The sequence below is a fragment of the Lactuca sativa genome, chromosome 6 (genome assembly GCF_002870075.4).
Source record: "Lactuca sativa cultivar Salinas chromosome 6, Lsat_Salinas_v11, whole genome shotgun sequence".
Lineage (NCBI taxonomy): Eukaryota > Viridiplantae > Streptophyta > Magnoliopsida > Asterales > Asteraceae > Lactuca > Lactuca sativa.
Genome location: NC_056628.2, coordinates 61,451,028 through 61,466,755, shown reverse-complemented (window position 1 = coordinate 61,466,755; position 15,728 = coordinate 61,451,028). Strand labels below are relative to the sequence as shown.

At 35.0% G+C, this 15,728-nt stretch overlaps 1 protein-coding gene and 1 pseudogene across 5 annotated transcripts; one reads left to right on the top strand and one right to left on the bottom strand.

The window, feature by feature from the left end:
- The window catches only part of LOC111897733 (UDP-sugar pyrophospharylase-like), a 63,912-nt pseudogene that overhangs the window by 36,296 nt on the left and 11,888 nt on the right, over positions 1-15,728 (bottom strand).
- LOC111897766 (receptor-like protein EIX2) lies at positions 8,310-14,270 on the top strand. Of its 5 annotated transcripts, none has more exons than XM_042895761.2 (3): positions 8,310-8,688; positions 10,539-10,655; positions 11,488-14,270. In XM_042895761.2, exon 3 carries the CDS (start codon positions 11,516-11,518, stop codon positions 14,135-14,137), a length of 2,622 nt encoding a protein of 873 aa, XP_042751695.2. In that variant the 5' UTR covers positions 8,310-8,688; positions 10,539-10,655; positions 11,488-11,515; the 3' UTR covers positions 14,138-14,270. The 5 variants fall into 5 exon arrangements, with proteins under 5 accessions (XP_042751695.2, XP_023749486.2, XP_042751694.2 ...); XM_023893718.3 differs by having other exon boundaries at positions 10,531-10,655; XM_042895760.2 differs by having other exon boundaries at positions 9,397-10,655.

Here is a 15,728-nt window from a genome sequence, read left to right as displayed (position 1 = left end):
AACTTGGAAGGAATTTCCGTCCAGCTTTTATGTTTCATCTTCAAGGCCGATTTTGGATAAGATAAGTGTCGAATTAGCCAAAATTCCCTCTCACATAAGTCGTAGGAAATTTCGTCTAGTTTTCAAAACATTTTGAATCTCGTCAATTGGACTTGTGAGTCATCAGATATACCCGAAACACTGAAGAGGGGTCAATCTGCCAGCAATATCCTTTTTGCATCTTTTCAGCTCCATTCTCCTTTTGCAATCCATCTTCCATTTTAACTGTAATTAAATATTTCAAAGCATATTAAGTATATTTTAGTTCTAAATAATAATATTAAAGGCTAAAATATTAAGATATGTTATACATAAATATATATAAAAATACACATATCAAAATACCCCACACTTAGCCTTTGCTTGCCCCCAAGCAAATTTACTTTTATTTTACCAGTATTGCACTAAACAATCCATTTAAAACTCAGCCATTATGCCAATACCTCAACGCATGCATTTGTGTCTAAAAATTTTCCTAAAGTACCCCCCATACTTTAAATACTCACAATCTTCATAAACACTTGCCCACTTTTTCCGAACAATGCTCATTTTATGCAACCCTCCGAATCCATCCGCAGAAAACCTCCTAACCTCAAGGTATTTTTAGTTGAGCAACCTAAACATACATAATCTAGAATTACAATTTATGATACCACTGTGGAACCTTTTAGGAATTCTTCACTTTCTTAACAATTTGATCTTTGATTTCTTTGAATTCACCACCTTATTTGATTTGATTTCTTGGTATCTTCAACTTTTTGAATTTCTTGGATTTTGATCTTTTTATCTTCACTTTATTTGCTCCAAAATTCTTCAAACTTTTTCGTAATTCTCTCTTTTTTTGTTTTTTTTACATGTACCTCTCTTTTTTCACTCAAAACCTACATGCTTAAGCAGAGGCGCTCAACCTCAACCTTTATTGATTATTGATAATAATTTTCCTGGATACATTTCAGGTTTAGGCTGCTAAACATATTGCATCCTTCAAACCGAGCGGGGTTATGTTTTTGTTCCATGATTTCACTAAAATAAGGGAAGTCACAAATGCATTATAACGTATATTGGCTCAACTAAACATTTGAGTTCTCATCGGATCATCTCATACAATATTAGCAAAATTTTAAATTATCACTAGATTTTTCTAAATTAAACTATATATTATTTCAAGTTTTCTTTTAAATTTTTAAATTTCCCTAAATCTAGCAATTTCCAACTATTATTGCATTTTTATAATTTACTTTTACCGACCCCCTACCCCACACTTATTTCATACAATGCCCTCATTGTATGCTAAAACAAATTAAGAACATAAAAGGGAGAAAAAGGAACAGACTCCCCTGGGTAGTTGTGGCGAGATCGAATGGGGCTGCTACAGGTTGCTTCAAATATTGCTGAAAAACTGAAAACTGGAACTGCTGCTTCTGAATGTGCCGGAAAATACAAAAGAACATTGACTTATGAAATATGGTGCGAACGATTGCAAACTAAAGCAATGTATAGTGACCATAACGTGGGAAAGTGTCAACCACGTCGTGTCGTCGAGTGAGGAAAAATCCATATCGCGAATAATAGCATGGCCACGACGTGGTAAGTGGTGGTCACGTCGTGGTATGTAGAATAGCAGCCTCCTCTCGCGATGAAAAACTCCCCCACGACATAGGAAAGTGTCAACCATGTCATGGCAGCCGGGATGATACTTCTACATCGCGTCAAAATAAAACTCCATGGTGTGGGAACAGCTCATTCATGCCATGGGAATCAATGTATAGTTAGAAACGCCACTCTTCGAAATAATAATCCCTCCAAATATCGACGCGCACCCCACACTTATTGAAAGTCATGGCTCTCAAGTGTCAACTACAAACCCTCACACGGTTTTTTCTCTCGTGACAAATCAACATTCGACCCCAATTATTGAAATTTCTGAAAACATCTGAAGGGTAAAAGTTCTGCAAAGATCTGAAACATCAAGAGCATCAATATGGAAAACAAATTTTAAACAAACTAAAAATAAAAATAAAAACTCACTAAAATAACTAAAAAAACCAAAATAACTAAAAAGGATATCACGATCACATGTCTTCGCCAAAATCAAACTACAATTGTTGATTAAATCCCTTGCATGCAAGAGGTGGTTTGCGAAAACAAAAACTTTCGGGACCTGTCAGACTATTTCCTTTGTTTTCTTTGCACCATTAACTAATAAGTAGAACAAGAGTTGACCCGACTAGTCAAGAGTAGCAAGAGTTTAGTCTTCCACTTAACCACCTCGACACGCCTTGCTATACTACGCCTCGTGGATTGAGTTGGACAAATCACCAAAGTAGTAGACTAAACAAGTCAAGAATTCCCTAATCGCTTGCAATCTCGAAACCCATGCAAAAGGTAAAGCCAATTGATGTATATGATCACAAATTCCTGCAAATAACAACAAGAACCTTCCCGACAAGCGAAATGATATCAACGAAAATAAAACTAAAAAAAATAAAATAAAAAACTAACTAAAAATAAATAACGAATAATCAAATAAACTAAATTAATTGAAAGCCGTTCCCCGGCAACGGCGCCAAAAACTTGATGTGCACGAAAGTACCCATTAATTTTAATATTTATAACCTAACAAACTTAGACTAACTATGCACTTATAGGCAGTGTACCTAGTCAGATTACAGTATAGCTTAGGTAAGTCGGGTGTCGATCACAGGGAACGGTGGATTAATTTAATATATTTGATTATAGGTTACAGGTCACACGAAAAGAATAAAAGAAATAGTTTAATAAATCTCAAACTAATAATTAATTAACAATTCTCGATAAACTAACAGGAAAAACAAATCTCTTCAGGTACTTTGGTTTAGACAAATTCCACCTTAAAAACATAAACAATTGCATACACAGATTCATTTATTCATGTTCACCGATTCCTAAAATGATTAGATTCGTGTTCACTATAACTAATCCTTTAGCAAACAAGTCAATTCAATCAGTGATCAATTGGTTAAACTAACATGCTTCCTAGTGTTCAGTTCGTATCAAGCAAGACTTGTAAATTTAGTTAATTTAAACATTTAATTAACCTCTTGTTGATGGTCATCAAACAAGGCTCACACATTAACTTACTTATTCCCAAGTTAATCTTAGTTTCACATTCGTTATTTCTAGTCTTATAATCTCAATGGTCATCAAAAATCATAAGAGACAAGCAAATCATGCAGGTTTTCATACAACTTAATTCACTTAACAATTAACAGCATATAATCATCATTAACACATGAGGATCTTTGAACAAGCTTGGCAAGATAAATTAAACACAAATAAATTATTTAACATAACAATTAGTCTAAGAATCAAAACTTCATTCAATCATAAACACAAAGTAAAAGGTTTTTACACCCAAATCAGAAATTAAATACAAAAAGTACCATAAGGAAGTGCTAAACATGGTCACGTTAGCAATCCATATGATTACCGACATGTATCCGTTCTCCAATCCTTCAGATCTCTGCCCCCGTTAGCTTAACGGCCTTCCGGCCACCTCCTAGACCCTCAAAACGGCAACTATGAAGTTTTCTTGTTGCACAAGTCGAAGTGGAATATCATAGATTATTAAAATGTTGGAATGATATGGGGTATTTATAGTTAATGGAGATGGAATTATATGGAATATTAGAGTTGGATTGAAATAAGGAAACTAATGTGGCTTAGGGATTAAGCAAATAAAGATAAGGAAAGTGGTGCTTGGGGAATAAGTAACTTGGAAGGAATTTCCGTCCAGCTTTTATGCTTCATCTTCAAGGCCGATTTTGGATAAGATAAGTGTCGAATTAGCCAAAATTCCCTCTCACATAAGTCGTAGGAAATTTCGTCTAGTTTTCAAAACATTTTGAATCTCGTCAATTGGACTTGTGAGTCATCAGATATACCCGAAACACTGAAGAGGGGTCAATCTACCAGCAATATCCTTTTTGCATCTTTTCAGCTCCATTCTCCTTTTGCAATCCATCTCCCATTTTAACTGTAATTAAATATTTCAAAGCATATTAAGTATATTTTAGTTCTAAATAATAATATTAAAGGCTAAAATATTAAGATATGTTATACATAAATATATATAAAAATACACATATCAATAGTCCTTTCTGGCCAGTTAAAATTGAAGCTAAAGCTGAGTATGAAGAATTCCTTTCCAGAGGTGTCTTAATTTAGTTTGTTTTGAACATCATCATATTGGGGGAGATTGTAAGGTCAAACCTTGAAATATGATAATGTTTAAAACAGACTCAGCGTCAACACATATCACAGTATCAGCACCAGCGTGTCAGCAGCTCAGTTTGTATTAGTTTAGCTTATTCAGTGCATTGTAACAAATCTTGTATTTATTCTGTTTCCATAGTTAGCTTAATTAGTTAGCATCGTATCCCTGATTTGTAGGGATTGTTTAGAATAACAGTATATATTATCTTGTATAGGTTTGTGAATGGATACACCTTTCACAAACCCTAATCGCTGCTTTGTGCACACGGTAATCTCTTTGTGAGATTATCTTTCTTAGTGAAAGTTTTTCTTCATGAATTTCTCTTGTTCTTATTTACCGTCATTGTTTGATATATTGATTGATCTAAAGGCCTCTTCACTGCCCCAAATTAGACTTTCAAAGACTTGCAAGTCTTGGCAATTTGTATTTCATATCAAGACCTTTTCCAAACTTGTGATATTTTCAAAGATACATCACTTTAAAAAAAGCTGGATGAACGATTTTATACATGTTTTAAATGATTTAAATTGTATATGTATTTTATATCTACGATAATGTTAGGGTAAAACATGGGTAGATGTAATAGATGGAATATGAGTTGGATGATGAGTTGAGAGGTGTTATAGACCACGAGGTGAGGGTGAGAGGCGGACGATCTGAGAAACCTTTTCCCAAACGATGGCCCGTCATTCAGCAGAGTATGGATGACAACCACGGACAATTCTAGATAGTCCAGTGGAACACTAGCAGGCTCGCAACCTGTAGGTGTTGTGAACGATGTGTTCACCCGGTGTACTCTAAACCCTGGTGATCATGCAGACTTGATGCCTAAACCATGGTGATCATGCAGACTTGATACCTAAACCTTGGTGATCATGCAGACTTGATGCCTAAACCCTGGCGACTATGCAGACTTAGTGCCCGTTGTGTAAACCGTGGCAACGATGGACTTTATGTCGATTCCTTAGGATGATCCTTAGGAATGAGTGAATGAGATATAGCTAATTCTTAGGTAGATCCTTAAGAATAAAGAAGATAATGGGGATGGGTAATTGGGTTGATTGCTTAATTGTTTAAACATAATAATTATATTATTGTGGTTTAAAAACCCTATGTACTCAGCAGGTTTCCCAACCTGACCCACTCAGTTTATTTATATGTTGTTATGAAGTCACATTACACTGAGAGATTAAGGAGATATAAATCACTAGTGATAATGAATGTAAGTTCTGTTTATGCTTATGTTTCTGTATTGACGATGACATCCCAAATGTTTTAAAATGAATAAAAATACTTTTCTTCGGAAATGTTTTGATAATGTATTTATCATGTTTTAGTGGGAACAAATTCTGCAACATTTTTATTAAAAGAGGTACTCTAATTTTTATAAAGCATAAACAAAATCGGTCTTTTCTGGCCGTGAAAATGGGGATGTCACAGTCTTGAGGAATAAAGAGGTGACCTTGGTTCAGGTTCAGTGGCAGCATTGGAAGGGATCCAAGTGGACTTGGGAGCCGGAGTCTGAGATACAAGAGCAGTACCCAGAGTTGTTTATGGAGAATCACTTCAAGGGCAAAGTATGATTCTAGTGGGGGAGAATTGTAACATCGATCCCGACTCCAAGGTATAATATTTAACTAATTAAATTCATGATGTTTCAGCAACTCGACAAGTTGGAGGCCTCAACTCGCCGAATAGGGAGATAAATGGTCGCGTGATTTTTAGAGTCTACTCAACGAGTTAGAGGACCCCAACTCGACGAGTAGGAGCTATGTAAGAAAACCATACTTTTTAGTGTTTGTGCCTTATTTAAAGGACCTTAAGCCTTCATTTCCGCCTCACATATAATCTTGACACACTGAGAGAAACCCTAAGCAAGCTGTAGTCATTGTGAGAGAGAGAGAGAGAAAAAAGCTAATATTGTGTGTTCTTGTGCATTTTGAAAGGGGGGATGAAGAGCAAAAAAAGGCTTGGAACGAGAAGAAGCCTTTGGATCCGGTGTTCTTTCAGTGCTAGCTGTTATTTAGAGGTAAAAAGCTTACACCTTGATCATTGTTTGGTTAGATCTCATCACTAGGTAGTTTATGACCATTTTCATCCTTTCATTGGGTCTTTAAGTTGTTTGAGCTTGGCATGGAGTTGAGACTCTAGATCGGGACAGTATGAGGTCCCTTGGGACTAAAGATTCAAGCTTTATCAAGCTATTAAACCCTCTATAGAGCTTGTTTTGGCATTTTGATCCCTAGATGCCATGCATGGACGTAAAGCTTGCAGATTTACGTGTTACTTCAGACTTAAAAGGCTAGATCTAGAGTATGGAGTCTTAGTATGGACTGAAGGGGACTCGACGAGTTGATGAACCAACTCAACGAGTTGGCTAGGGTTTTCCCCGATAGTCTGGACGCGTTACAACTCGACGAGTTGAGATGGATTTTGCCGATACTTCAGAGAAAACGAAGGAACTCGACAAGTTGCATAGATGCACTCAACGAGTTGGGTCAACATGGACTGTTGTCTCGAGTGCTGACTTCCGTTGACTTTTAGAGTTTGGTCAAGACATGAATTATGGAGACAGATAGTCTTTCATCCTTTCCGAGAGTTAGAGAAAGGGGTTAGTCTAACTTGTTAGGGTTGTGGTTATAAAGTGTTAATTAGAGATGATTATGATATGTAGGACCGTTTGTTGAGTACTAGATCCACTTGCTTACTTACGAGGTGAGTCTTCTCACTTACTTACCTGAGTGGTAATATTGTGTGACCAGAGGGACTTATGTGCTTATACTGAGTTATGTGATATTATGCATTCTACCTTGTGATTATGTATATATTATCTGTGCTTTATTGAGTTGGGAGACCGGAGGGTCTTCATTGAGATAAAGGACCGAAGGGTCCAACCCGAGATGTGAGACCGGAAGGTCTTCACTGAGACACATGACTGGAGGTTCCTCATCGAGATATAGCCATAAGAGGCTAATTATTTGTGTATGTGGTATTTTGGCCAGGGAACTCACTAAGCTTTGTGCTTACCGTGTTGTGTGAAATGTGTTTTAGGTACCTCTCAGGATCGCGGAAAGGCGCTGACTTGATTGTACACACCAGTTAGAGATTATGTTTTTGAGGATTCTGAGATATTATCAAACATTTGATGCCTTGTGTTTTGAAACTTATACATTTTGTGGTTTTTGAGAAGTGTGATATTGGGTTTTATGTGATTTTAAAAATGAAAATTTTGTTTGGAAATTTAGAGTGTTACATTTAAATGGTTGGAAATGGATATTTAACTTCCTAATGTCGGAACTTATTTCCTTGTGATTTCATATTATTTTTTTTCGAGTTGATCTTTGAAATTGGATAGTCAAACTATCTGCATTTGCTTAACGGGCCAACTTTATTTTCTACATCTTATTCTTCAATTTCAGTATCGTTAGCATCTGCAAGCTTGTACAAATCCAACATTTTATCTTTGTACTACTTGTTGGGCCAAGTAGGGTAATGCAAGGTGCATCCAAGAAAAATATTTCAAATTATTCTCTTCATCAAGTAGATTAGACAATTACATCATTTAAAAGTAAAATCATTATTAACATGTGCAAAATTAACTTCCTTTATCCTTAAATTAGGGCAACCAACAAGTCTACATCATTGGAGTCCACGGAACCCATTTTAGACATTGATATCTACAATCACAGCTATACCTTACACTATGACAATCTGATCAATTTGCACTTCATAGACTTCGGTTTCTCACAAAAGAAGATGATTCCATTTTCCCTCCTCCTTGTACGGATCATCAAATCAACCAATTGTGAATAAATTACTTTATCATTTGTTTACTCATCTCGTTTACTCACCTGACATCCATCTTAACAAATAAACTAATTGAATTAGGGGTAACCCAGTAAATTAATTGATCTTTTGTTTTTTCTATTAAAAAACACATAATTTTTTTTCATAAGTATGGTCAAAGTTCGGGACTTTTTTTTTTTTTTTTTTTTTTTTTTCTTTTTAATATGCTTTATAAATTTAATAATTTAGTGTATATTCGATTTAGAGAAAATGATCAAAGTCATTATTATACGTAGCGTGAAAAAAACCTTTCTTTTACCATTCTAACCAAATTCCCAATTCTAAGGTCACAAACAGGCTGCTCTTGTATGACTGGACAAGCTTTGTTTATCGCGCTCGTAACATCGTACATCAGAAATTATCTGATTTTGAAACAATATTTGTGATTATGCTCGCAAGATCCAGATAAGATCGTGAGATCTATGTGCCATCCAATACACCATTTTTACTCTAGAATCAAAATCAGTCAACGAGGGTTCGAAATCAGAGCATCGTAGCAGAGCAACCACGCACACATCATCGTCACCTCCTCACACATCATTGCCTAGGTGATCTCCTACTTCTGTATTCTTGCATCATTTTGGGTATTGTTCATGTGCATCTAATCTATTGTTAGATTAGGAGACAAACTTGTGAGTTTATATTATTTTGCAAAACCTGCAAATTCAGGGCTTTGCCATGGAAAAGGCTATTGATTTTTACTGGTCGATGGGTTTTATTTCTCAGTTATGAATGACATAAATGTAAAAATGGAGCGTGTTCTGGTCTTTATCTGATCTTTTCTTCTAGCTACCTTATGAGCATCTGTTCTGTTGGTTGATTGTGCCTACATTGTTAAGCTAATGTTTGTGTACACTAACATTCTCCATATCAAACCCAACAATAAACAAACGGATCTAGCTGCACAAGTAGGTGCAAGATAATATTATCTAGATTGCTGTTGAATTAGAGTTGTTGATGATGTCTTTCAAAGTTAGCTTTTAGAAAAGGTAAATGCTAAAATCACCAGGGGTTAAGTTGATCAATTGTTTTGGATGAGAGAAAATGTATTCGGCTTCTCATTAACACCATAATCTACTATACTTTGTGATAATTTGTATTGTGACTTTGATGATAATACATTTGGTCAAATGCAAAAGGGTTACATGTAAGAAATAGCAACGTACATTCATTAATCTTTTTGTTATAGCAATATTGTACTTTCATTTATTCTCTATTAAGACATTTTAGTATTGTGTTGATGTCTATATGAACAGGCCCATGAGGGTTTATATAGTATCCATGAAGATGAATGATTCTAAACGGGTGGAACACACAATGCTTAATTTCCATGAAATTAGAGCCTAAAACTAGAAGACAAATTAAAGATGAAGAGTTATAATACACTGCCCCAAATTAGATGTTCAAAGACTTGCAAGTCTTGGCAATTTGAATTTATTATCAAGATCTTTTCCAAACTTGTGATATTTTCAAAGATACATCACTTTTAAAAAAGTGATGTGATGAGAATTGTTAAAAGTGGGCTCCACAAAAAGTAATTCTTGGTCTGTGTTAGAAGGCCCAAACATGCTCCTGGACCCACGAGAGTGGCCTCAAATTGGTGGCCACTTATATGAGGCATACAATATTTCCATCAATACTTATTTTCCATAAAATTAGAACAATACTATAAGAAAAATCATAGATGCAGAATTGGAATTAATGGCCCCAAATTATACGTTCAAAGACTTATAAGTCTTGGGAATTTGTCTTTATTGTGGATATCTTTTCTCATCTTGTGATATTTTGCAATTTGTATTTTTTATAAAAAAAAAAAAATTGAAAGTATGAACTGGAGAAGCTATGTAGTTTAGTTGATGGATAGGCTAATTACTAATTACTTAATGTGTTCTTCTAACAGCTATCATAGAGAGTAAAATGAAAATTTTATTGAATATACTTTCATGTATTCTATTTATTTGTTTATTTTTTAAATTAATGCATGTACAAAGAAAATTATCTATCATATTGTAATGAGCATCTCAATTAAGGTTTAGTAACTTAAACATCATTATACTTTCATGGTTTTTTACATTCAATACACGAGCAGAAATAAATTTTCATATAATAATACTCATATCAGTTAAGAACTAGTTATCTACATACCTGTATGAAGCAGAATCTAAGTTGATCATTTCAATAATTATTATTAATAATTTGTATCCGGTTTAACACCTTTTTTTTGTTTTTTGGAAAAAGTATTATCCTGGATGTCTTTAAATGACCAACATACCCCTTGTATTACATCAAGAGGTAGCAAACTATGAAGTAGGATACTATAATAATTAATACATCAATATTTTGTCTTTCTGATTAATATTAATAACATGATTTTGTTAAATTTTGCAAAGTGCTAAAGGTGAATGGAGTGGAGCTTCAGAAGCTACAGATTGTTGATCAGAAAACACAGTGGTAGAATTGGAGTCTTTAATATGTGATTTTTGATTGACAGAAGTTTAATTTAGGTAAACAGAAGGTAAGAATTGCTGCAAAATAAAACTGCTTCTGTATGTGTATCTTATGTTTATTTTCAATTAAAATAAAACGTTTTTGGTCCCTGAGTATAGCTGAAATTTTCAGTTTTGGTCCTTATATGAGGTTCTTGAAACGTTTTGGTCCATGTTTCAGTTAAAATGACTATATTTGGTCCCTGATCGAGTATAGCTGATATTAATTATAGTCATTTTATTTGGAATATGGATAAAAAACGTTGCAAAAGTTGTGGTATTAATTATCATCCTAACGTGTTTTAAATCGAATTATTACTAACATAGTGTTAACTTAATATCAATTTTAACAATGGAAAAGACCATGATTAATCGGTAATGTATAAACTTGGTTTCATTCATATAAGTTCACGATTTAGTTGATGCAACTGAGAAAACTTCATTTCATAGCCATGATCAGATTGTTAGGCCCAAATAATATCATTACTGTTTTGATTGGTAGATTTGTATTTGACTGAAAGATTTCATTAGTTTTGCATTTTGGGATTTATATCATATACCAAACAATATCATATCAGAAGATGGGAAAAGATATCTACTATAATAAAGACAAATTGCCAAGACTTGCAAGTCTTTGAAGTTTAATTTGGGGCAATTAATTCCACACAATTTATGGCGACCCACTTATAATCATTCATCTTGACAATGGAGACTATATAAACCCTTATGGGGGCAGTTCATATAGGCAGGCATCAATACAAACCAAAAATCAGCACATAAGATTTTGATTTACATTATGAATTCTTGTGTTTTTATAATTTCCTCACTTCTCTTGCTACTCCTTGTGACTACAACTGGCAGCCAATTGGTAGCAGCAGGAGGAAATGATATGAAGCAGTGTTTGGATGATGAGAGAGATGCTCTCCTTCTTTTCAAAGCTCCCCTTCATGACCATCATGAACATCTCTCCAAATGGACAGCTGAAGGAGATGACTGCTGTAACTGGAAAGGAGTCACGTGCAGCAACCAAACAGGTCATGTCACAGGGCTTGATGTCATTGGATATTGGCTTGAAGGTGAGATAAGCCATTCATTGCTTAACCTAACCTACTTGAATATTCTTGATCTTTCCTACAATTCTTTTCGTGGAACCATTCCCACCATCATTGGTTCTTTGACCGAGTTAAGGTACCTTGACCTTGGCTGGAATCATTTTAATGGAACCATTCCTCCAGAGTTTGGAAACCTCACCAACTTGCAGCACCTTCATCTTAATTCTGTTGGAAGGTGTAGAGTTAAAAGCATAGAGTGGCTGTCTCATCTCTCTCATTTGCAGTCCCTGAGAATGGGTGGGATTTCCCTAGCCAAACAAAATCACTGGGTAGATGTCATTCTGAGTCTCCAGAAACTCTCAGATTTATCTTTAGGTGGATGTGAGCTGTCACAGGTCATGTATCCATATTCTTCTTCATTTCTCAACTCTTCTTCTTCTTCATCTATTGTTTACCTTTATCTCCAAAACAACAATCTCACCTCATCCATGTATCGTTGGTTGCTACCATTAACCAGCAATAAACTTCGTTTTCTTTATCTCTCTAGCAACATGTTAGATGGGATACCCAAATATCTTGGTAACCTCTGTAGCTTGGAGTATTTGGAAATCAGTAACAACTCGGCTGCTGTCAAATTTCCTGATTTTCTCAACAATTTGTCTGGATGCACATCCCTTTCATTACAAGAGTTGTCTGCTCAAGGAAGCCAATTTACAGGGTCATTTTCCATTGAGATCCAAAAGTTTTCATCCCTGATGTATTTGTACCTAACTGATAATCACTTAATTGGAAGTATAAGTGAGAAACTGTGGGGACTACCCAGACTTGAATTGCTTGACATTTCTTTTAATAATCTTACAGTTCCTTCCACATATCACTTGTCAAACATCTCTTATGTTAAGAATCTAGATCTGAGCTCTTGCAAGCTGCTAGGGCCTCGCTTCCCCAAATGGATTATTCAGACACTTAAAAATCTTACCTTTCTTGATCTTTCCAATACTGGAATTTCAGACACAATTCCTCTAGAGTTTTGGGACAGCTGGCCTTCTCAATTAGAATATCTGAATCTCTCTTCCAACAACATTAGCGGGAAAGTACCAGATTTATTATCAAAATTTGACAAAGATTATTCAGCGATAGATTTGAGTTCCAACAGCTTTCATGGTCCGATACTGAATGTTCCTTCCACTTTGTCAATATTAAATCTTTCCAGAAACAAATTCTCTGGAGGGATCGCCTTTATATGCCAAATTGTTGATGGGTTCTTAGAATTTCTTGACCTCTCTCATAACTCATTAACCGGACAACTCCCGGACTGTTTGTGGCATTTTAAATACCTAAGAGTTCTTAATCTCGGACACAACAATCTCTTTGGAAGGCTTCCTCCCTCTATTGGATCTTTGATACAACTCCAGGTGTTGTATGTATACGATAACAACTTCTCCGGAGAATTGCCTTTGTCCTTAAAAAATTGCACGGGTTTAATCTCATTGAATTTGGGGGCCAACAAGTTTTCTGGTGATGTGCCTGTTTGGATAGGAGAAAACCTATCAGGGCTGTATGTTCTTATCCTAAGATCAAACAACTTCTTTGGAACCATCCCTTTACAGTTATGTCAGTTACCTAATCTTCAAGTTTTGGACTTGTCAATGAACAATCTCCATGGAAGCATCCCCTCATGTTTGAGTAATCTTACGAGCATGCTTCACCAAGGAGGATTCCCACAAGATACACAGTATTTTATAACTTTAGGAGGTCTTAATATTATATATAAACGTGGTACATATGTTGACCATGCAATGATTGAGTGGCAAGGAGATGAACGTGAATTTAGTAGAACTCTGAAATTGGTGAAGAGCATTGACCTGTCCAGCAACAATCTAACAGGACAAATCCCAAATGAAATTACCAATCTTTCAGACTTGATTGCCCTGAATTTTTCAAAGAATGCTCTATCTGGAGAGATTCCACAGCATATTGGTGAGATGAAAAAGCTTCTAACTTTGGATTTATCCAGAAACAATTTATCAGGGAGGATGCCATCAAGCATGTCTCAGATGAGCTTACTGAATTACCTAGACTTGTCATTTAATAACTTGTCAGGGAGAATCCCAACGAGCACTCAGCTCCAATCCTTTGAACCTTCAAGATACAATGGAAACAAAAGACTATGCGGACTTCCCCTTACCAAAAAATGTCCTGGAGATGAAGAACCAGAAGTACCACCTCTGATTGGTAAAGGTGAGGGTGATGGGGAAGACACAGATGATGATGAACTCTGGGGATGGTTTTGTATTGGTGTGGGAATGGGTTTTGCTACTGGATTTTGGATAGCATGTGGGGCTTTACTTCTCAACCGCCAAGGGAGACGTGCATTTTTTCAATTTTATGACAGCTTCAAAGATTGGGTTTATGTCAAGGTGGTTGTGTTCGTTTCAAGTTTCCAAAAGAGTAGATAGGAGTAGTTTGTCGTTTAATTTTTTATTTTTGATTTCTTATTTTCTAATATGTAATGTAATGTAATTTGGTTGTGGTTTTTAAATCCCCCATATCAATATATTTGCCACCAACACCATGGGTGGCCATTTTCCCTGTTTTGTATGAAATAAGTTATCCTAAAAAAATCATACATTCGTAGCATAAAAAAACACAATGAAAATTAGAGGTACACTAAAAAAATTGGAAACCAAACCGGACCATTGTGGAAAAAAATAGTTTGATACAAATCAATTTTGTTTGAACCTGTTTAGTAATGGTGTACCAGTAAATCCATTAGATATCTTACTTTGGTAGTAATTGCACTTCCATTACATTTTGCAGTGGAAAACACGATTAGCATCAGTTTTTTGCATCACTATTCCAAAATAAACGAGCAACCAAAAATTAACCCCCCCCCCCCCCCCCCCCCCCCCCCCCCCCCAAAGAAGTTATAAATGGAAATTGAAAGTGTAATTTACTTGAGTTTATGATTTCTATTATTGAGTTCTCTATTGTATCTACAGCACATGGCCCCTGGATGACTATAGATGAACAAGTTTTTCAGAAAGTAAAGTTTGAGATTAAAAGGTAATAATAGATACCGTTTGAAATTGCACATGTCATAAAATATCCATGACTCTTTGAAGTTTGACATCGGCTCAAAATAATCAGTCTACCTCAACACTTCCCCACTAAAACCCTTATGTTGTTGTTTCTATGGGGGTTTAAAGCTACATATCTGAAAATTTAGGATAATTAGGATAACAGATTTTGATATCCAAATTTGTATATGAAATTTTCAAACTTTTCCGAAAATTTGGACATAATACAGAATAATGTAACTTGAAGAAAAAAAAAACATAGATGACTCTTTTTAATATAAATCAACCGTGTATAGATTTATTTGCTTGAGATCTCACTTCATATATGGGATTAGAAGCCATCGGATTTGAAATATCCATTTTATACTCAAAACATATATATAAAACTGCTAGAAATATACATCTATAAAGTCTGTCCAATTGTTTAATCCAAATATCCGAACGATTACAAAATCATGAAGAAAACTTTTCAAAAACCAAAAATAAAAAAGGATAATCCAAATATATGAAACATTGAAAACTCAATGTTTGAATGCATATACAAAATTTTGGATATGAAACCTTCCCTCATCAAATGCAAGAAACCTGTATTAGGGTTTAGTTAGTTAGTTAGTTTGTTTGTTTTTTTTTTTTTTTCGTTTTTTCTTTCTTTGTTTGTTTGTTTATTATTATTATTATTATTATTATTATTATTATTATTTTGCAATTTTAGAGTTGATGGGAGGGAAATTAAAATCGAACAAACAACAGCAACCATAATACCATCATACCATCTTCATTAACTTGTCATCATTGTGGTCTTCATATCTATCCCACCACCTGCGGTTACCTTCATCTTCATCCCTAAATAAATAAATAAAAAAGAACAAAAATCAAATCTGAAACGAATGTTTTGTGAAGAAGACGAAGTACTTTGGGGTGATGAAATCATGAATATGAAGTTGGTGAAGGCAATGGTTCTCTATTCTTT